We start from the raw sequence: 23,828 nt of genomic DNA, 5'->3' as shown, positions 1-23,828 counted from the left end.
TGCAGGCCCCCGAAGGCCCCCGTCGCCATCTTGGATTCGGGGGCCTGCAGGAAAGGAGCCCCCCGCAGCAGCGCTGCAGATTGCGCTGCCATGGGGGGCTCAGGGAAGCAAGGAGGGAGCCCCCTCTCTGCCGATGTTTCCCTTTAACCCCCGGTACACCGCAATCATGTTTGATCGCGGTGTGCAAGGGGTTAACGTGTCGGGGGCGGTCTGTGACCGCCCCTGACACATTGTGCCGGGTGTCAGCTGTGATAATCAGCTGACACCCGGCCGCGATCAGCGGCGCTCACCACGTGGGCGCCGCTGATCGCGGTAGACGTTCTATCCCGTCCATGGGCATAGGGGCCCGGGTCCCATGGACGGGATAGTACGTGTCATGTCAGGAAGGGGTTGAAAAAATATTTGGTTCCAAAATTGTGCTGATGTAAAGTAAACATGGCGGAGAGCCTACCTCAAAACCGCGACATGTCAGCTGTTATGAGCAGCTGACAAGTGCCCGTAATAGGCGCGAGTGGAATCGCCTTCCGCCCGCGCCTATTAACTAGTTAAATCCTGCTGTCAAAGCTGACAGCAGGCATTTAAATAGTGCTTCCGGCCGCTGGGCATCACGTCACGTGATCGGGGGTTCGGCAACGCGTTGCCCTGACAACCAGAGGTCGGCGGCCGGCGCTCAAAGCACAGCAGTAAATCTGCTACATATGGGCGATCTGCTCATCGCCCATATGTAGCAGAGCTGATCGAGTTTTGCATGCTTCAAGCCTCCTATGGAGGCTATTGAAGCATGCTAAAAGTAAAAAAAAAAATGTTTAAAAAAAATAAATAAACCTAAAATTTCAAATCACCCCCCTTTCACCCCAATCAAAAAAAAAAAAAAAAAAAAAAAAAAATCACACAGACATTAAGTATCACTGCATTCAGAATCGCCCGATCTATGAATAAAAAAAAAAAAAAAAAAAAAAAAAGCATTAACCCGATCGCCAAACGGCGTAGCGAGAAAAAAAAAAACACGCCAGAATTACGGGTTTTTTTGTCGCCGCGACATTGCATTAAAATGCAGTAACGGGCGATCAAAGGAACGTATTTGCACAAAAGTGGTATCATTAAAAACGTCAGCCCGGCACGCAAAAAGTAAGCCCTCACCCAACCCCAGATCACGAAAAATAGAGACGCTACGGGTCTCAGAATTTTTTTTTTTTTAGCAAACTTTGGAATTTTTTTTCACCACTTAGATAAAAGAGGACATAGACATGTTTGGTGTCTATGAACTCGTAATGACCTGGAGAATCATAATGGCAGGTCAGATTTAGCATCTAGTGAACCTAGTAAAAAAAGCCAAGCAAAAAAAAAAAAGTGTGGGATTGCACTTTTTTTTGCAATTTCACCGCACTTGGAATTTTTTTCCCGTTTTCGAGTACCCAACATGGTAAAACCAATGGAGTCGTTTAAAGGTACAACTCGTCCCGCAAAAAACAAGCCCTCACACGGCCATATTGACAGGAAAAAAAAAAAGTTATGGCTCTGGAAAGAGGGGGGGGGGGGGCGAAAAACGAAAAAAGCTCAGGGAGTGAAGGTGTCAAAAACCAAAATGGGAAATAAGCCTTCACTCTGCTCCCTTATCTTGAAAAATAAAAATGTTATGGGTCTCGGAAAATGGCGACAAACACTGTTTGGTGTTTTCTGGTGATTTTGGCGTTCGATGCTTGGTATTTGCGTACTCATTCTGACCTGGGGAATCATATTTCCAGGTCAGTTTTACCATATAGTGATCATGGTAGATAATAATAATAAGGAAAAAAAAAAAACTAAAAAAAAAAAAAATTTGTGGAATTGCACATTTTTTTTTTTTTTTGCAATTTCAAGGCACTTCGACTTTTCTTCCCTTTTTCCAGTACACTATATGGTAAATGAATGGGGTCATTGAAAAGTACAACTCATCCTGCAAAAACAAGCCCTCACATGGCCATAATTGAGGGAAACATTACACAGAAAATGGTTATGGCTCTTGGAAGAACTGGAGGAAAAATATAAAAACAAAATGGAAAATGGGCAGGGAGTGAAGGGGTTAGTATCTCAAGAACGGCTGCAGATTTAATAGGCAATAAACGGCAAAAGCCTTGTATTTAAAGGGACTATCCGACACCATCCGTGAAGATGGGAATAACCCGTTCATCATTAGAAGTGACATAAGTGACTAGAAAAATTAGAAAAAAAAATATAATAAATACAGAAAATATACAAAATATCTAAAAATAAAAAATACATTCAGAATGTTATGAGCAGTATACTAGATATTACAGTACTATATAAGTTGGATGCTCTTAATTTTTTCTGTTTTTTCAATGCTTTTCTGCGCATACTAATGGAATAACAGAAAGAGAGTCTTCAATTTTATTTTTTTTTTCGTGTAATTCCAAAGTGGAGAAAGTGAATAGTAAACTGCACAGAGACGACCACTTCTGAGCCATTTTCTTGTATAGTTGAAGCTCATCAAGAGAATGCCAAGAGTGTGCAAAGCAGTAATCAAAGCAAAAGGTGGCTACTTTGAAGAACCTAGAATATAAGACATATTTTCAGTTGTTTCACACTTTTTTGTTAATTATATAATTCCACATGTGTTAATTCATAGTTTTGATGCCTTCAGAGTGAATTTACAATTTTCATAGTCATGAAAATAAAGAAAACTCTTTGAATGCGAAGGTGTGTCCAAACTTTTCGTCTGTACTGTACATATAGCGCTTGCTCACCATCATTGCTAGGAAAGGCTAGGTAATGTAAATTCCCCAGCTTTATACAAACCCAGCCTCCTCTAACATTGTGCTACAAAAACAGCAGCCTTGGGTTCTTGCAAGCAGCTGCCTAGCGCTCTGAAAATGGTGGAGGCCCACAAAGCAGGAGAAGGCTATAAGAAGATAGAAAAGCGCCTTCAAGTTGCCCTCTCCTCAGTTTGAAAAGTAATTAAGAAATGTCAGTTAACAGGAACAGTGGAGGTCAAGATACGATCTGGAAGACCAACCAAAATTTCAGCGAGAGCTGCTTGTAGGATTACTAAAGAGACAAATCAGAACAGAACCCCCCGCTTGACGGCAAATGACCTTCAGAAAGATTTAGCAGACTATGAAGTTATAGTACTTTGTTCTGATCACAGACGCCTGCACAAATATGGCCTTTAAGGAAGAGTCATCACAAGAAAACCTCTCCTGCATCCACATCATAAAACTAAGCATCAGAAGCAAGAAAAAAAATCATCTAAACAAGCCTGATGCATTTTGGAAACAAGTCTCGTGGACCGATGCGATTAAAATAGAACTCTTTGGCCACAATGATCAAAGGTATGTGTGGAGAAAAAGGCCACGAAATTCAGGAAAAGAACATCTCGCCAACTATTAAGCATGGGGGTGGATCAATCATGCTTTGGGCTTGTGTTGCAGCCAATGGCATGGGGAACATTTTACGAGTAGAGGGAAAAAAGAATTCAATGATATTTCAACAAATTCTTGATGCAAATATAACACCATCTGCAAAAAAGCTGAAGGCGCTATCTGAATGTTTTACAATGGCCCTCATAGTCCCCTGATCTGATCATGATTGAAAATCTGTGGCTGCACTTCAAAATAGCAGAGGATGCAAGACGACGACCCAGGAATCTCACAGAACTGGAACAATTTTCCAGGGAAGAATGGATGAAAATCCCTCAAATAAGAATTGAAAGGCTCTTAGCTAGGTACAAAAAGTGTTTACAAGCTGTGATATTTGCAAAAGGCACCTAGGGTTACTAGGTACTAACCATACAGTGTGCCCAAACTTTTGCATTGGCCCATGTTTCTTTTTGTAATATTAAAAATCTAAAAAAGGTTTATACATATATTTTTGCCTACAATACAAAGGAAATGTGTAACTTCAGGCATTTTAGAAATGAAATTATCTTCATCTTGCTTAACTATTCACAATAACAGTAATTTTGACCAGGGGTGTTAAAACTTTCACATGCCACTGTATAGACTACAACTTATCCCACATCAAAAGGATGAAGAGTTGAGGTCCGTTGAAGTCCATCACTGATCAAAATAGGTCTTGGTCCCATAGACGTTTAATGTATGGACAGTACACATGGGCGATCCCATGGTCATGCCGTAAATGTCGGAGACACAACCAAACAAACTCACCAGTGGTGGATATGGACAAGAGGGGCCGTATGTATGGGAACCTTGTTCTCCAACATCTGCTTGTGGAGCAACCACTTATATCTCCTAGATAACCCATAAGTGCCTTATATATAATCTAACACCAAACAGATGAATGTTTTTATGTTGGCCCTTACCAACTGTGCCTCTGTGCAGAAACAAAAGTTGTACATATAGGATAAACAATTTCTGAAAGTCATGGTGCGTATAATATAAGGTAAAACTTACCATTAATGTCCTGGCCACATTGCACCCGAGAGTACCTGCCCCCAGTAACAAGCACTTTGTGGAGATCACTTTCTCCAAATCCAGAGTGGGCACAAGTCTCCAGCGCATCAACTTTAGGTTAAGATCCACTGATGATTCTGCTAACCTAAAAAATAAAAATGCCTAAATTAGTGCCCAACATTGGCACAGATGTAAAATACATCCATTCTCAGACAAAGCATATCCACTAGTGATGAGCGTACGGGCTGGGATAAGGTGTTATCTGAGCATGCTCGTGTGCTAATAGAGCATCTTCTCTGTGCTCGAATAATATGTTTGAGTCCCCGTAGCTGCATGTCTCACGGTTGTTTAAGAGCCGCAACACACGCAGGAATTGCCTAACTAACAGGCCATCCCTGCATGTGTTGCTGCTGTCGAATAGCTGCAAGACATGCACCCACGGGGACTCAAACAAAGCATTTGAGGACACCGAAGAAACCCTATTAGCACTCGAGTATGCTCCAATAACACCTTATCTGAGCCCGTACGCTCATCATGAATATCCACACCATGTCTGATGGATGCACACCCCTTCTCTGGGTTGGAGGGTGGCAGAATGCTGCTCAATCTTATGAGGAAATATCAAATCCAGATAGAGAATAAATACAGAGGTGGCAGCTCAGGTTTCACTCTTTACATCCATTTTTTGCAGTCATCGCTTTGTTCTTTCCTCCGCCTGAATGCCATGGCCAGTAGGTGGGGAGCCAATGTAACCTTCTCCTAGAAACCGGTGGGGATCTTAAAAGGTGGGATTACATCTATTTTATGCAGAGGAAATGTAACCAATGTGTGACAAGGGAGTACCCAAAATTGCTAATAACTGAGTCGCTTCATTATAGCAATTACAATAAACCCTATGAATTTTTATCTCCAGACAATTACCCTGATTTACCTCTTGGGGTCCATACATTCACTCAGATTCACCATTCGGGGACCCATACCACCTTTTTGGTTTTTTTCCCATCCGACAGCTTTAGGACAACCTGAAAGAAAAAGTTGAAGAAATTGTAATAAAATAAGTAATTGGACATAAACCCTGGACAAACAAAATGATAACAAGGTTAAATCCATCTCTGCTTCATGGACAACAGAGAAGATTTTCTTCTTCATTTAGGTTTTCAGAACAAAAACATTTTTGTAGATTTCTTTTTATTCCAAATTCATACTAAAGTCCATCTTCAGACTCAGAAGACCTTGGCTGAGCGCTTCTAAAAACAAACCTCCAATCATCTCTTATCAAAGACTAGGGTGGGACGAGTTCTCACTAACGAGACTTGTGGCCACATGGCACAAGCCAAATGCCACATGGTGGTGAAAACGCATCCGGAATAAGAGCCAGCATTGTAGAAGGGTACTAGATGACCTCTCTGCATGACGGCTGCAGGACTAATACTATGGTTGTGCATCACATTTTTATACCAAAGGAAGCACTATTGGAATTGGTAGCATTTACATTCAGAGCCTACACCTCAATCCCACAGCTGGAGAGATATTGGAAGGCGTTATGTAGGCATTGGTCTGGGTATTTGCACTTAGGAAACTTATTGCAATGTTATTTGAGCACTATATGATTGCATTATTAGGACATATGGTAAACCATGTAAGACATTTTTCACCCTAAGGCTAGATGCACAAAGAAGTAGCTTGTTGTGCTCTCAATGCAGAGCAATTACAAGATCCTGTGAGCATAAAAGACATAAGTATTACTCATCTAGATATAGGCAGTGTGGGTGGAGGGGAAGCACACCAGAGCTGACAGTACAATGTGAGGAAGAGAACATATAAGATTTGTAAAGTGACACAGCTAAACTCAGCTGCACTGTCTAATCATGCAGGAGGTTACACCAGGAGATCAGAGCTGTATCCTTACATCTCTCACAGTGAGAAACCAAAGCTATGGTGTGGGAGGGCTTCTTTTTGTTTTCCTGTGTTGCTTTCTGCTTCTGATTGGTTAGCATCATACAGGGAGAAGTACACGCCCCAGTAAAACAACTAATCTAATATGATAACCTCCAGTTAACAAAATCAACTCTTTAGTTCTCAAAAACTTTGATTGCTGATATCTGTGCAGTGGAGAGGCGCAATAAAAAAAAAAAAAAAAAAAAAGCTGTATTTTGCTCTGCAGCCACTATTATTTCAACAGAAAAAAATTTAGTAGAAGGTCCTGTTTATAGAAGTTTGAAATTATCAGCAGGATAACTTATGAAGGCACACTGCAAAAAAGCAAGAAGCATTATGATCTTATTGGCAGAGAACCAAGTCTACGGAACGTGCATCCCAGAAAGACAACTTCAAAGCAACACAATATATTCTGCCAGTTCCTTTATCTTTTTGCGCACCAAAATGCCATTTTCAATTTTAATTAAATAGAAATAATGTTCAGGATAAATGCCGGCTACCTTGGCTATGTGCCACGTGGGGCAGCTTAATTTCAAAGCTGATGCTGTGCTTTATGTCCCTTTCCCCCTGTAGAGTTCGGTCTCGGAGGCAGATGACTTCAAGGGACGATACCAGGCTGCCCCTGCAAATGAAATCAGGAAAATTAGAGAAGACAAACCTAGCAGGACTGGGAATAAATGATCTCCCATCTTCACCATAATAGCTTGTGATATTCTTAATAGCCTGAGATTTTTTTTGCAAAAATTAATTGAAGATTTATTTCAGTTTAATTACTTTTTGCGAAAATGCTGCGACAGCAAGACAGGTGCTTAATCACCTCTATTAATCTGATGATTCCTCCGACAGGACTGAAATTCTGACATGATTAGTGGGACAGATTTCAGAAATGCGACAAGACACACAAAGAAGATATATGAGTCATAGGATAACTTATGCTTGAATGTCAGTGTTGGCGATTCCACGTTAAACAGTGGGAATAAAGAAAGTCTTACAAAATGAGGTTTTATTTATTTTACTCATTTATATGGCGCCATTAATTCCACAGCGCTTTACAGACATTATTGGCACTGTCCCCGATTGGGGCTCACAATATAGATTCCCTATCAGTATGTCTTTGAAATGTGGGAGGAACCCAGAGGAAACCCACGCAAACGCGGGGAGAACATACAAACTCCTTGCAGAGGTTGTCCTTGGTGGGATTTGAACCCAGGACCCCAGCGCTGCAAGGCTGCAGTGCTATCCACTGAGCCCCGGTGCTTACTGCAGGGTATTTTCTCATTGTTTTTATGCCGAGTTTTGTTTGTTAATAGTCACAGAGGTTCTTGACCCTCAGCGATGGTCCCGACTTACTATCTACAAATTTCTTTTTCTACGTATTGAGTCTTTTTAAAAGCAGAAAGCCAATTTAAACAAGGCGGGTTAGGAAAGAAAGGTTCAGTCATTGTTACATAGAGTCTATGATGACTAAGTAACAATGACAATCTATGGGGAAAGGGGGCACTTCTTATGTAAACGCATCCATATAGGCTGATCAGAACAACTTCTCAGTGTTTTTCAATTGTCTTCGTTATTCCCTTCCCCATTGGGAATGCGCATTGCCACTCCATTCACACTTAATACAATGGCCAGGGACATTGCTCTGCATTAGGCTGGGCTTCGGCACTCCCATAAGAATTAATGAATTCCATAGATAGGGGGATATCTTTCAAACTTTAGAATATCCCTCTAAGTGATTGTCCAAGTTTGGGAGACACAATGGAGATTTAATTTCCATTCTGTAAATTAAAGAATCAGCCCAGTGAATTTATTTTTTTCCCCCATCCATGAATCCTACCTGATTGTCTATCACACTTCTTTCATACAGGGTGTACTTCCCTGAAGTTTAGGCTCTGTTTTGATTTTCTTCTGCCTCCATCTTGATTCCCAGGTTTCATCATGTACTCTATACCTCTGTTTTGTCGCTATCAATCCTTTGATTCATCAACACAGCACCAAATGGACAACTATTGTCAGTACCATCTCTGCCTGCTGTATTAACAGTGTAATTAACCTTCCCTCTATATTCCACTAAACAAGCAAATACATTATAAGTAAACAATCAGAGAGGCTGTGATCTACTACTGTGTGAAAGGAGCTGTCTAGTCATAATCATTAACGGTGATAGAAGCTTCTGTTTTCCCCTGTAGAGAACTTCGGTGGACAGTCCATGCAAATACATCATACAGGAACCTCTATCGACTTAGATCTTACTGTTCTCTGCAGAAGGCTATCATCTTACTGAATATAAGGAATACATGAACTTTCATATTAACTGAATTCTGATTTATATACTAGGGGACTAGTGACACTGTCACTAGACTGCTACTTAATGTAAATAGTAGCTGTGCAGATTAAAGCTGTGTGCCTATGTTGCGTTTTTTAAGTGTTTCCGCCGCGTTTTTTTGCTGCTGCGGAAACGCTTAAAAACCGCATTCCCATGCAATCCTATGGGATTCCGCAATTGCTGTGCCCATGCTGCTGATTTTACACACACTGTATATTAGGAAACACATACAAAATTGGTATATGAACATTATTCCCTTTCAAAATAAACTATTAAATACATGTGAGCAATCTCATTACAGCAACTAATCAGCAATCAATTAGCAGTGGAAGACAAAATGGGAAGGCATTATATTGGTGTTAATATAAGACAATAAAGGGCATGTCACACTAAGAGATATCGCTAGCAATATCGCTATAACTTGTGACGTTATGGCGATATTGCTAGCGATATCGCTATGTCTGATACTTACCTACAACCCGCTCCCCCGCTGGTTATCGCTGATCGCGCGAGAACAGGCTGGACTGTTTCTCGTCATCAGCTTCCTGCGGCGCTTCCTGCTATGACGACGAACGACGCGTGGAGCTGGGCGGGAGGACGCAGGATCGCCTGGTGTGACAGGTAAGTAGCGACCCCCGTCCCCAGCGATGTCGCTAGTGAGATCTGCCTGTGTGGCAGCTCACTAGCGACCACTTAGCGATGTACCAGCGATCCTGACCGCGTCATATCGCTGGTCGGGATCGCTGGTACATCGCTAAGTGTGACTGTACCTTAAGTCTTCTATAAAAAGGCTGGGGTGGTACATACAGCTCTGCTTACTTGCTAGTGGCTATGATGGATTCTGCAAAATCACGCGGCCATTAACAATAGGTAAGTCATCAGCAATTAATGTGTAACAGCAGCGGAAAGCTGCAGAGACGATTAGTAAGTGGCTTCTCAGCACAGGCAACTCGGACGCATGGACGCACGTGAGATCAACGCTATGCGAACCCCCAGTCAATACGTGGAAGATATACTGCTACAGAAAAGCACATCCGATGCCAACAGACACATTAATAAGATCATTTGTATATTGGGCGACTGCAAACACTGCACCTTGCCGCAAGTTACCGAAACTCTATCATCCATGATTCCCAATGGTTGAACAATTCGGTTTCAAAATTGTGAAGTTGTCTGGCATCACGGATGGTCGAGGGTTAGACGCATGCAACAAATGTAGTGTGTGTGATCACAGTAAGGCCACGGTCACACATTCAGTATTTGAGTCAGTATTTTACATCAGTATTTGTAAGCCAAAATCAGGAGCGGGTGATAAATACAGAAGTGGTGACGTGTTTCTATTATACTTTTCCTCCAATTGTCCCACTCCTGGTTTTGACTTACAGAAACTGGTTTCTAAAATACTGACCAAATACTGAACGTGTGACCATGACCTTTGTGATTTACACCTGATTTTGATTTCAAATTTGTCCTAAAAAAACCTGACTGTGTGGCCTTGCCCTAAAGGCACTGAGATAATCGGGTTCAAAAAGCCTCCATTGCTCTCATCAGAGGAAGCCCCATGGATTGAACACCGATGATTTGTCCATCAATGTTATCTTTTGCGGTGCTCAGTGGATTTGTCAACTATTCAGGGAGTTTACAACTATGGCTTGTTCACTTTAAAGTGATATTACTGAAAAAATGTCACAAACAGACAAATGTCCAACTGCTAGGTCCCACACCAACAACAAAAAAATGGAAGTCCCAATGCAACTTGTGTGAACGGTTGTCTACTGTTCCCATACACCCCAAGAAGTGAATGGAGCATTAGTCACGCATGCGCTCTATGGCTCCATTCACACAGGGGACTTTAGCATTGCCATTGTCAGGATCAGTGAGGGTCACAGCAGTCAGATCCCCCGAGATCATAAAATTACCACCTATCCTGCAAAAAGGTTATAAAATGAATATTGTCTTTGGACAACCCCTTTAAAAGAAAGTGACCCAGATTGTTAAAGACTAAGGCCCCAATTATTATTATTTATTATTAAAGCGCCATTTATTCCATGGCGCTTTACATGTGAGGAGAGGTATACATACTACATACAAGTACAGTAATCTTAAACAATACAAGTCACGACTGGTACAGGATGAGAGAGGACCCTGCCCGTGAGGGCTCACAATCTACAAATTCATCATCACCGATTATCCAGTTTTCTGGAGTAATTGTTTATTAGTGGCTTTGGCATTTGTTTCTATTCATTTTGCAACACGTTTATAGAGTCATTTCTTTAAATCTTTTTTTTTTCTCTTAATTTCCTTAACAATTTTGGTTATCCAGACATTCTAGAGATTCATTTACTAAGTATTTATTTTCTGCATCTTATTCCAGTCCCTGTCTGGAGTAAAGTTTCTGGATGAGTTGTCAAATTTGGCGCTATTTTTAGACAAACATGCAACTTCTTAAAGGATTTAGTAGAGGACGACGAAATGTTGTACCGGCTGTGCTGCCTTAAAGCAGACGACCTTTGTGTTCCAGAATGGTTTCTTATTACACCTCAGCGTTTTGGCACTGGACCGGCGACTTTAATATATGTATTATATAATTATATATATATATATATATATATATATATATATATATATATATATATATATATACACACACACACTCTCGTGTATAAGCCGTAAGCCGACCCCCCCCTAATTTTGACAAAAAACTGGGAAAACTTATTGACTCGCGTATAAGGCTAGGGCGGAAAATGCAGCAGCTACTGGTAAATTTCAAAAATAAAAAAAAAATACAATAAAAGTAAAATTAATTGAGACATCAGTAGGTTAAATGTTTTTGTATATCCATATGAATCAGGAGTCCCATATAATGCTCCATACAGTTCATGATGGGCCCCATAAGATGCTCCATACAAAATACATCCCATATAATGCTGCACAAAGGTTAATAATGGCCCCATAAGATGCTCCATAGAGTAATATGCCCCATATGCTGCTCCATAAAGGTTATGGCCCCATAAGATGCTCCATAGATTATGCCCCCATGTGCTGCCCCATAAGATGCTCCATAGATTATCCCCCATATGCTGCTCCAAAATTTATGGACCCATATGCTGCCCCATAGATTATCCCCCATATGCTGCCCCATAAGGTGCTCCATAGCATACCCCTATATGCTGCCCCATAAGGTGCTCCACAGAATACCCCCACATATTCTGCCCCATAAGGTGCTCCACAGAATACCCCCCCATATTCTGCCCCATAAGGTGCTACATAGAATACCCCCCCATATTCTGCCCCATAAGGTGCTCCATAGCATACCCCCCATATGCTGCCCCATAAGGTGCTCCATAGAATACCCCCAATATGCTGCCCCATATGGTGCTCCATAGAATACCCCCATATGCTGCTGCAAATAAAATACTCACCTTTCCGTCGTTGGGGGCCAGGTGCCGGGGTCACTGCTGGCTCAGGACCTCGGCACCGGCGATACTTAACGATCCCCGCTCCATCGCTGCGCGCTGCTCTGTCTGCCAGCTCTCTCTGTCAGTGACATTCAGGCAGAGGGCGCGCACTGACTATGTCATCGCGCCCTCTGCCTGAACATCAGACAGAGGACAGAAGACAGCAGAGTAGCGCGCAGCGATGGAGCGTGGACAAGTGAATATAGCATATACTTACCCCCTCCTGGTGCATATTCATGACTTTAATGAGTGGTACCACGTGACCGCTGCAGGAAGAAGCCTGAGACCAGGGAGAAGGGGGGGGCCGCAGAGATCGCGCCAGGAGAGGGCAAGTATGATCGGACACCACCGCTCCCCCTCCGACCCCCTGGTATATGACTCGCATATAAGCCGAGAGGGGGACTTTCAGCCCCCCAAAAAAGGAGATTTTAGTGTACTCACCGTAAAATCTCTCTTAGCCTTTAATTGGGGGACACAGAACCGTGGGTGTTATGCTGCTGTCCACTATGAGGCGAAACTATGCATAATCTGAAAAAGATTAACTTTGGCTCCTCCTCTGCAGTATACACCCCTGGACGGCATCAGCCTTCTCCAGTTTTGTGCAAAAGCATTAGGAGGAATATACCAGAAACATAAGCATGCCTGTAAAAAGGCTACTATAAACGAGCTCGACAAAATATGAGAACCCAACCGTAACAACAGCTCGCAAGGGCAACAGGGTGGGAGCGGTGTCCCCCAATTAAAGGCTAAGACAAAGATTTTACGGCGAGTACACAAAAATCTCTTTTACTCTGTCGCCTAATTGTGGGACACAGAACCATGGGACGTCCCAAAGCAGTCCCTGGGTGGGAAGCAGTGGACGAATATTGTGCTGACAGTCCCCTAGATTTGGGGTACTGCTGCCTGCAGGACCCATCTACCCAGGCTCGCATCCGCTGAGGACTGAGTATGCACTCTGTAGTGTTTTGTAAATGTGTGCAGGCTAGTTCAAGTGGCTGCCTTACACACTTGATGTGCCGAGGCTTGATGCCGAATGGCCCAAGAGGCTCCTACCGCCCGCGTAGAGTGTGCTGTGATACCGGCCGGAAGAGGAGAATTGACAAGGCGGTAAGCCTCTTGTATGGTGGACTTGATCCACCTAGCAAGGGTGGCTTTGGAAGCCGGTAGGCCCTTGTGAACGCCTTCTAAAAGAAGGAAAAGTGAATCAGACTTCCGGAAGGGAGCAGTCCTAGACATGTAAATACGCAATGCCCTGACAAGGTCAAGCGTATGCAGAGCCTTCTCCACTCTATGAACAGGAACCGGGCAAAGAGATGGTAGTGAGATTTCCTCATTGAGGTGGAAGCTGGACACAACCTTCGGAAGGAAGTATGGGACTGTACGGAGAACCACCTTGTCCTGATGGAAAGCCACAAAGGGTTGTCTGCAGGAAAGTGCTGAAAGGTCGGATACCCTGCGTAGCGAGGTGATTGCCACTAGAAAGACCACCTTCTGTGACACAAGGCGGAGTGAGACCTCCTTAAGGGGTTCGAAAGGAGGTGTCTGCAATGCTGTCAAGACCAGGTTGAGGTCCCACGTCTCCAATGGATGTTTGTAGGGGGGAACCAAATCGGGAAACCCCATGGAGAAAAGTCCTCACTTGCGGCTTATTAGCAATACGCCTCTGAAAGACCACTGAAAGCGCTGACACTTGGCTCTTAAGCGAGCCCAGGGATAGCCTGGCGTCCAGGCCTGACTGAAGGAAACCGAGGACCTTTGGAAGAGAGTAGGGAAGTGGGACCTGTCTGCGAGATTCGCACCATGTGAAGAAAGCCTTCCAGGTACGATAGTAAATCCTGGCTGAAGCTGGCTTTCGAGCCCTGATCATGGTTTTAACTACGTCCGGTGAAAAACCTGCTTGGGTCAAAACCCAGGTCTCAATGGCCACGCCATCAAATTGAGAGCCCCCGAGTTGTGGTGGAAGAACGAGCCTTGGGACAGAAGGTCGGGATGTGTGGGGAGACGCCAGGGAGCTTCTGCTGTGAGTTGCACGACGTAGGCGTACTATGTACGCCTGGGCCAGTCTGGAGCGATCAGGATGGTGGGAACTCCCACTTGCTTGATCTTCCTCAGGACTCTGGAGATCAGGGGGAGGGGTGGAAAAATGTACAGAAGCTGGAATTGGGTCCAGTCCTGAACCAGGGCATCTGCTCCTAGCGACCGCGGATTGCGCGTCCTTGCCATGAAATTGGGAACCTTGGCATTGAGATTGGATGCCATCAGATCCACGTCCCGGGTCCCCCAGCAATGGCAAATCTGACGAAAAACTTCGGGATAGAGAGACCACTCCCCCGAGTCCATTCCTTGTCTGCTGAGATAGTCGGCTTCCCAGTTGTCCACACCCGGAATGTGGACCGCAGAGAGTACAGACCTCGCATCCTCCGCCCAGTGTAGGATACGTGTTACTTCGTTCATCGCCTGGATGTTGCGGGTCCCGCCTTGATGGTTCACGTATGCCACCGCCGTGGCATTGTCCGACTGTACTCCGATATGAGAGTCTGCTAGCAAGTGATGAAAGGCTTTCAATGCTGGCCCGAATTTCCCGGATGTTGATGGGCATGTTCGCTTCCATTGGTGACCACTTGCCTTGCGCTCTGTGATGTAGGTGCACCGTGCCCCAACCCGTAAGGCTTGTGTCGGTGGTCAAAAGCTTCCATTGACCGGAGAGAAAGGATTTTCCCCTTGCAAGCGAGGTTGGCTTGAGCCTCCAGTGCAGGGACCTCCTGGTTTTCGATGATAACCGGAACTCCCTGTCGAGGGAGAACGGATTCCTGACCCAGGACTTGAGGATGGCCAGTTGAAGGGGTCTGAGGTGAAACTGGGCAAATGGTACCGCCTCCATTGCTGCTGCCATCCTGCCAAGTACTCTTATGGCATACTGGAGAGATTGGGGGGGGACTTGCAGAGGAGAGTGCGAACTCCCAAACGGAGGGCCAGCGCCTTGTCCGTGAGGAGGATCACCAGACCCCTGGAGGTGTCGAATAGCATCCCCAGGAAGGCCAGAGACTGACTCGGGGTAGTCGAGGACTACTTTAAATTGACTAACCATCCCAGGTCACTCAGAGTGTCGATTGTGATTGAGACGTTGACCTCGCAGTCCTTGAAGGTGGGGGCCTTGACGAGAAGGTCGTCCAGGTATGTAACGACTACTATGCCTCTGGAGTGTAGAACGTCCATGGTGGCTGCCATGACCTTTGTAAATGGTCTGGGAGCCGTGGCGAGACCGAACGGGAGGGCCACAAACTGGTAATGGTCTTGGTTGATTGCGAATCTGAGAAATCTCTGATGGGCGGGAGCAAATCAGTATATGCAGGTATGCGTCCTGTATGTCTATGGAGGCGAGATATTCTCCTTTTTCCATGAACGCAACGATTGACCGGAGGGATTCCATGCGAAAGTGACAAACTCGAACACACTTGTTGAGTTGCTTGAGGTCTAGTATGGATCGGACGCTGCCTCCCTTCTTGGGCACCACGAACAGATTGGAGTAGAACCCTCAGAAGCGCTCGTCTGCTGGAACCAGTACTATGACTCCTGCTTGCAGGAGGGAAGAAACCGCTTGATGGAAGGCTTGAGCTTTGAGTGGAAGCTTTGGAGGAACGGAGAGAAAGAAACTGTGCGGTGGGCTGGTAGTAAACTCGATCTTGTATCCTGAAGACACTGTTTCCTTGACCCACTTGTCTTCTGTAATAGGAAGCCAGACCTGCTGAAAGAGTAGCAGTCGTGTGCCCACAAGTGGGGTGTCTTCCAGAGGGCATGAGTCATGATGAGGGGAAAGTCTGAGCTTTTCCTCATTTGGATTTTGCCTGGCTTGCTTTTGACTGCCAGTTCCTGTCCGGCCTCTGTGCCGCCCGTGTGTTGTCTCTGCGGGGGGAGCGGTTACGATTTTGTGCTGGGCGCTAGACGGACCAGCCTGAAGAATTCCGAAAGGATCGGAAACTAGATTGATTACGTGTTTTAAACGTGCGTTTTGGTTTTAGTTGAGGGAGAGAAGTACTTTTACCCCCAGTAGCATTGGATATCATTGTATCCAGCTTTTCACCGAAAAGACGTCCACTGAAGTACGGGAGATTTGTCAGGGACGTTTTTGAGGCCGCATCCGCCTTCCATTCTCTCAGCCAGAGAATACGCCGGATTGTGATGGCGTTTGATGCTATTCCCGCAACCCCTCTTGCAGAATCCAACGCTGCATGGACCATGTAATCTGCCACTACTGCAATTTGCACCGCCTGGTCCGCCAGCTGAGGATTTGAAGCTTGCAGGCCCTGTTGCAATAGATTAGCCCAGGCCATAATGGCCTTGGCTGCCCAAACTGAAGCAAATGCGGGAGCCAGAGAGGCACCTGCCACTTCGAAGATTGAACGAGCCATGCGTTCTACCTGTCTGCTGCGTCCTTGAGGGTTGAGCTGTCTGGCAGTGAGAGAAGTGCTTGTGCTTCCAGCCGAGAGACTGGGGGGTCCACTTCAGGTGGATCTGTCCAATCCTTAGTGTCCTTCTGTGGGAAGGGGTACTTTGCTTCCAAGTATTTGCGATTGGCGAATTTTTTCTCAGGCTGCGAAAAATGCTTAGAAAGTATTTTTTGAAATTCCGGGTGATTAGGGAAGACCTTAGATGGTTTCTGAACACTCTAGAAGGAAATCTTGTGTTCTGGTGCTTCCGGGTTGGATCAGAAATGTCCAGCACCCGATGGATGGAAGAGATTATATCCTCATCTAGCGCCGTATTGCTAGGGGGACAAGGGACCAGAGTGTTCTCTGTTTCATTATCTGAGTTAGAGTCACATATGCCCTCTGAGTCTTGCGCATCGCTAAGGAGCTCCCTAGCGGGCGAACTAGCGGAGGTGTTCTGTGGTCTGGGATCGTTGTGGAGATCCGCATTGTCTTTCTCTATCAGGGGACGGTCTCTGTGACCTGGAGCCACTGTGTCTCTCCCTGGAGGGGGCGACCTAGTGCTATGTGAGGACGTAACGTTCATAGCCGAGACATGACCCTGCAGAGCCTGCAGTAGTGTGGAGGTCAGGTTATCTATAGACTGTCATAGACTGCGACATCTGAGTCGCCCATTCCGGCGCAGTAGCGGTCGCAGAAGCGTTAGTAGGTACTTCTAGGGGTTCTGATCCTGTGTTTTGGGTACAGTCCCGGCAGTGCGGGTACGTGCTGCCGCTGGGGAAAGTGGCTTTGCAGGCTGTATAGACTGCATAAAAGCAGGTCTTGTCTGGTCCTTTCCCTTGAGCCCGACATAGTGCCTAGAGGCTGATTAGCAGAGGCCCTACAGGGGTATCTACGCAGAGGAAAAGGAATAGGGGAGCGTTATAGGTTATATGAACTCACAGCTGAGTACAGAGAACCCAGCTGTGATCTTACCCCACCGATGCGCCCCCTAGGTCCAGCGCTGATAAATCCCAGTCCTGTGCCCCCCAGAGACCGCTGTGCTGCCTTCAGCTTCAGGTGCAGCAAGATGGCCACCGGAATTCTGAGGTGGAGGGGGAAGGGGGCGGAGAGCTGAAAAGGCCACGCTGAGCTATGTAAAATGTCGGATTCAAACCAGACCCCCCCCCCCGGATTGAATGGTAGGCTAGCGGCGGTGGGGTCATGAGCGCAACCTGGGCCCTGTGTGGGTCCCTTTGAGGCGCTATGCAGCTGGTGCTGCTGGAGAGACAGGGGCACAGGGAGCCCTGTCTCTGACAAGTGCCATGCCTGCCTGCACCTCCCCCAGTACCAACAGGAGCCCGCAGCTGGGCTGGGGTCCCTGGACTTGTAAGTGGCCGAATGGTGCCTGGTACAGGCCCTACCTGCGGTGTCTCAACCTAATGCCCCCAGAGGGGGATTAGGGAGGGTGCTGCTGTCACCGTCAGGGGGCTTCATCCTATCCTCGACCTCAACCCAGAGCCCAAGGGAAGTGGGGAAGGAGGAGGGGCTCTCGACTTCGAACCAGTATCCGAAGGACTGGGGAAGGAGCGACATGGGGAAGAGCCATCTCGACCTCAACCGGGTACCCCTTAATAGGGGACCGAGGAGGGAGCCATGTCGGGAGTCTCGCCGGAGACCCGCTTTTCTTCATCTGTAATCCGTTGAAAAAAATCAAGGAAAAAAAACGGAGTAAAAAAAAAAAAAAAAAATCCTAGGTGTGCCTCCTTACGACACTATGCAAAAACTGGAGAAGGCTGATGCCGTCCAGGAGTGTATACTGCAGAGGAGGAGCCAAAGTTAATCTTTTTCAGATTATGCATAGTGTCGCCTCCTAGTGGACAGCAGCATAACACCCACGGCTCTGTGTCCCGCAATTAGGCGACAGAATAAATGGGTTGAAAATCTCGGCTTATACGCGTGTATATATATATGTGTGTACTGTATGTATGCACTGTATGTATATTATATATACACATACAACCCCTGGCAAAAATTATGGAGTCACCAGCCTTGGAGGATGTTCATTCAGTTGTTTAATTTTGTAGAAAGAAAGTAGATCACAGACATGGCACAAAACTAAAGTCAATTCAAATGGCAACTTTCTGGCTTTAAGAAACACTAAAGAAATCAAGAACAAAAAATGTGGTAGTTAGTAATGGTTACTTTTTTAAACCAAGCATAGGGAAAAAATTATGGAATCACAAATTCTGAGGAAAAATGTAAATTTTCCTTCCCAAAATTAACACCTGCATCAAATTAGATCTGCTTGTTAGTCTGCATCTAAAAAGGAGTGAGAACACATTGGAGAGCTGTGGCACCAAATGGACTGACATGATTCATGGCTTCAACACGAGAGATGTCAATTGAAACAAAGGAGAGGATTATCTGTCACTTGGGGCTTAGTTCAACTAAGGCTGTAATTGCCGGGGCCCCTGTGATGTCCCTGTAACTAGGGGAAACCCTGTCTGACCCTCAACCCAGGGTTTTTGCTGATGGTGCAAATGCCTGAGCCTCCAACCTTTCCTTGTCTCCTGCTCAGCCCTGCACTTAACCCTCCACCCAGTGAGGAGTCACACCACCAAAGCCCCCACACAAATTAAGACAGACAGGGAGAACTTAAACTGCATTGCGCCGCACACACACAGGAATATACAGTAATGTGAACAGGGCACAACAAAACACAAATATGGGAAGGAGAAAGGATAACGACGGATCATACGCCACCAGATACGAATCTCTCTCTCTTCAGCACCTCCACTCCAGACCGGAACCACTTGGTATGAAACACAAGCTATAATCGGCGACGCCCATATGCCAGCCTGACTATTTAAAGACTGTGGGCGTGACTAACCTTCCAACCTGGTCTCCAGCAGGATTAACCCCCGAGAGCCTGAAGATCAAGCCGGCGCCACTGAGGCTATAGTGGCTGGAGGTGGAACTACCTCTGCCTGCCGGATGCTGTGGTGTGAACAGCGTCCGACATGACATTATCAAACTCTTAAAAGGGGGTAAATCATCACGTAATGTTGAAAAACATGTTGGTTGTTCACAGTCAGCTGTGTCTAAAATCTAGACCAAATACAAACAACATGGGAAGGTTGTTAAAGATAAACATACTGGTAGACCAAGGAAGACATCAAAGCGTCAAGACAAGAAACTTAAAGCAATATGTCTCCAAAACAGGAAATGCACAACAAAACACATGGGGAATGAATGGGATGAAACTGGAGACAATGTTTGTGACCGAACTGTAAGAAACCGCCTAAAGGAAATGGGATTTGCATACAGAATAGCTAAACGAAAGCCATCATTAACACCTAAACAGAAAAAAAATAAGGTTACAATGGGCTAAGGAAAAGCAATCGTGGACTGTGGATGACTGGATGAAAGTCATATTCAGTGATGAATTGCGAATCTCCATTGGGCAAGGTGATGATACCCGAACTTTTGTTTGGTGCCGTTCCAATGAGATTTATAAAGATGACTGCCTGAAGAGAACATGCAAATTTCCACAGTCATTGATGATATGGCGCTGCATGTCAGGTAAATGCACTGGGGAGATGGCTGTCAGTATATCTTCAATAAATGCACAAGTTAATGTTGATATTTTGGACACTTTTCTTATCCCATCAATAGAAAGGATGTTTAGGGATGATGAAATCATTTTTCAAGATGATAATGCATCCTGCCATAGAGCAAAAACATTCCTTGAAAAAAGACACATAAGGTCAATGTCTTGGCCTGCAAATAGTCTGGATCTCAATCCAATTGAAAATCTTTGGTGAAAGTAGAAGAAAACGCTCCATGGTGCAACAAAATACTGGTGAGTAAAACCTAAGCTTGGTTTAAAAAACTAACCATTACTGACTACCACATTTTTTGTTCTTGATTTCTTTTAGTGTTTCTTAAACCAGAAAGTTGCCATTTGAATTGACTTTAGTTTTGTGCCATGTCTGTGATCTGCTTTTTTTCTACAAAATTAAACTAAATGAACATCCTCCAAGGCCGGTGATTCCATAATGTTTGCCAGGGGTTGTATATATCTCTATCTTTGAAGAAAACCAGGAATAAGTCCAGCCTGTGGTTGCAGTTCGCATGGAAAACGGATTGGGATAAATCCTTACATGTAAGGGAAATAGCAATGTTTCTGCAGCGATCAGTCCAATGGTAGGATAAAATATAACTTATTTTTCTATTAAAAAGGTTCCATGTTTCTTCAATAATTTTGCATATTGTCAATCCCTTTTGTTAGTGAAGAAACATGGAACCTTTTTAATGGAAAAAACAGGATTTTTGGGTTGCTTACCGTAAAATCTGTTTCTCGGAGCCTTCATTGGGGACATGCTGCTGCCACTAGGAGGCTGGCACTATGCACAAAAAAAAAGGTTAGCTCCTCCTCCGCAGTGTACACCCCACCGACCGGCAGGGAATTCCTCAGTTAGTGAGAAAGCAGTAGGAGAAGTAACAGAAAACAGAACAAACAACTCAACTGTAACCAATCAACCAAAGTATTAACAGGAGTTGTAGAACATGGGAGGGTGCTGTGTCCCCCAATGAAGGCTCCGAGAAACAGATTTTACGTTAAGCAACCCAAAAATCCTGTTTTCTCATTCGCCTTATTGGGGGACACAGAGACCATGGGACGTCCCAAAGCAGTCCCTGGGGTGGGAAACAAACTTCCATCAGGCCAGTGGACTCACCACCGCTGCCTGCAGGATCCTTCAACCTTGGCTGGCGTCCGCCGAAGCGTAGGTGTGGACCTTGTAGAATTTCACAAACGTGTGAACCGAAGACCAGGTTGCAGCTTTGCAAAGCTGCAGCGCGGAGGCTCTGTGGCGTACCGCCCAGGAAGCACCCACTGCCCGGGTAGAGTGCGCTCTGATTCCCGGAGGGGCCACTCGATGCTTAACCCGGGTAGGCCTCCAAAATTGCCGATCTGATCCAGCGAGCAATAGTTGCTTTGGAAGCCGGGTGACCTTTCCGCGCCCCATCTGGAATGATGAAAAGAGAGTGTCTTTCGCAAGGTAGACGTCCTAGACAGATACTCTCATCACCCTGACCAGATCCAGCTTGTTCAGGGACCGCTCCCGAGGGCGAGTTGGACTCGGACAGAAGGACGGCAGAACAATATCCTCATTGAGGTGAAAGGAGGACACCACCTTCGGAAGAAAAGAGGGCGGAGGCTGCAAAACCACCTTGTCCTGGTGAAGTACCAAGAAAGGAGAGCGGCAAGAAAGAGCCGCCAATTCTGACATGCGCCGGATGGAAGTGATGGCCACCAGAAAAGCTACCTTCCAAGAAAGGAGAGAAAGGGATATATCCCTGAGAGGTTCAAAAGGAGAACCTTGCAGAACCTCAAGAACCAGATTAAGATCCCATGGATCCACGGGCACTCGATACGGAGGAGCCGTGTGAGCCACGCCCTGGAGAAAGGTTTTGACCTGAGGGCGGGAGGCCAACGTCTTCTGAAACAAAATGGACAGCGCCGAAACTTGACCCTTCAAGGAACTGAGAGCAAGCCCCGCATCCAGCCCTGCCTGAAGAAACGCCAGAACGGAAGGGAGCGAAAAGCACATGGGCGCGATGTTATTGGCCTCACACCAAGTGAAATAGGCCTTCCAAGTACGGTAGTAAATTTTGGAAGATGATGGCTTCCTGGCTCGAATCATGGTATGAATTACCCGACCGGAGAATCCTGCTCGTTTCAAAACCTCGGTCTCATCAGCCACGCCGTCAAATTGAGCGGCCGAGAATTGGGGTGGCAAATCGGGCCTTGAGACAGCAGATCTGCCCTGTCTGGAAGCTTCCAGGGGGCGTCCTCGAGAAGGGCGACAATGTCCGCGAACCAAGACCTTCTGGGCCAATTCGGGGCGATGAGAATGACTGGAATTCCTTCTGCTTTGATCTTCTTCAGCAGCTTTGGAAGAAGAGGCAGGGGAGGAAACAGGTAGGGGAGCTCGAACAGCGACCAAGGAATAGCCAGAGCGTCGGCGCCCACTGCGAGAGGATCTCGAGCCCTGGATACAAACTGTGGGACTTTCCTGTTGAGGCGAGAAGCTAGATCGACGTCCGGGGTTCCCCAACGACGGCAGAGCTGAAGAAATACCTCCGGATGTAGGGACCACTCTCCTGCCGCGAGACCCTTGCGGGTGAGAAAATCGGAGGCCCAGTTGTCTACGCCGGGAATGTGTACCTCGGAGATTGTCGGTACCGAAATCTCTGCCTACTGAAGGATCTTGGACACTTCTGCCAGGGCTGAGACACTCCATGTCCCTCCTTGGCGGTTGACATATGCCACTGCTGTGGCATTGTCTGTCTGAATCTGGACAGGCAGGCCCCTGAGGAGCCTCTCCCAGTGGACGAGAGCCATATGGATCGCTCGTATCTCTAGGACGTTGATCGGCAGAGTCCTGAGGCGACCAACGACCCTGAACAGTGTGATGGCGGAACACTGCACCCCAGCCGAGGAGGCTGGCATCCGTTGTTACAATCTGCCAGTGAATGGGAAGAAAAGACTGCCCCAAGAGGATGAGAGGTGACGTCAACCACCAGTTGAGTGACCGCTTGATCCGGCATGAAAGACGAACAGGGCGATCCAGGGACAGAGCCGACCTGTTCCACCTCGACAAAATGGCGTGTTGGAGAGGTCTGGCGTGAAATTGGGCAAAGGGAACTGCCTCTATCGCCGCCACCATCTTTCCCAGGACCCTCATGGTTGTTCGGAGGGACGGAAATCGTGTGGTCTGCAGCGATTATACATCCTGCCGCAGGGAGAGAATCTTCTCTTGTGGGAGAAAGACCCTTGACCGACGAGTGTCGAACAGGAGGCCCAGAAACACAAGACGTTGAGTAGGAACCAGACAGGAATTTTTCCTGTTGACGATCCACCCGAAATTGGAAAGAGTGTCTAGGACGATCGTCAAACTTCAGGCGTGCCTGTTGGAAAGAGGGAGATTTGATCAGAATATCGTCGAGGTACGGAAAAAGAACGAGACCTCTGATCCTCAACAAGGCCATCAACGCAGCCATGATCTTCGTGAAGACTCTGGGAGCGGTGGCGAGACTGAAGGGCAGTGCGACGAACTGGTAATGTTCGCGGCAAACCGCAAAACGCAGGAACTTCTGATGTCCGGAGAATATGGGAACATGTAGATAGGCATCTTGGATGTCTATTGAACACATGAATTCCTGCTCCTCCATGGAAGCAATTACCGAACGAACCGACTCCATCCGGAAGTGGCGAAGACGGACT

The 23,828-nt window shown here is 46.0% G+C and overlaps 1 protein-coding gene across 4 annotated transcripts in view; it reads right to left on the bottom strand.

The window, feature by feature from the left end:
• Positions 1–23,828, bottom strand: part of ATG7 (autophagy related 7) — a 354,904-nt gene that overhangs the window by 252,830 nt on the left and 78,246 nt on the right. For all 4 annotated transcript variants that reach the window (XR_012231861.1, XM_073574239.1, XM_073574238.1 and 1 more), the window contains exons 9-11: positions 6,848–6,969; positions 5,341–5,431; positions 4,410–4,554 (exon numbers count right to left, since the gene is read on the bottom strand). Coding sequence is in view for 3 of the 4 variants with exons in the window: in XM_073574239.1 (XP_073430340.1) it covers positions 4,410–4,554; positions 5,341–5,431; positions 6,848–6,969 (358 nt within the window). In the remaining variant the exon portion in view is untranslated. The remainder of the gene's footprint in view (positions 1–4,409; positions 4,555–5,340; positions 5,432–6,847; positions 6,970–23,828) is intronic.

Source organism: Dendrobates tinctorius, unplaced genomic scaffold (assembly GCF_039654945.1).
Source record: "Dendrobates tinctorius isolate UK_male_01 unplaced genomic scaffold, ASM3965494v1 ptg000038l, whole genome shotgun sequence".
NCBI classification, from domain to species: domain Eukaryota; kingdom Metazoa; phylum Chordata; class Amphibia; order Anura; family Dendrobatidae; genus Dendrobates; species Dendrobates tinctorius.
Note: the sequence above shows the minus strand (reverse complement) of the source record. Positions and strands in the feature narration are given on the sequence as shown.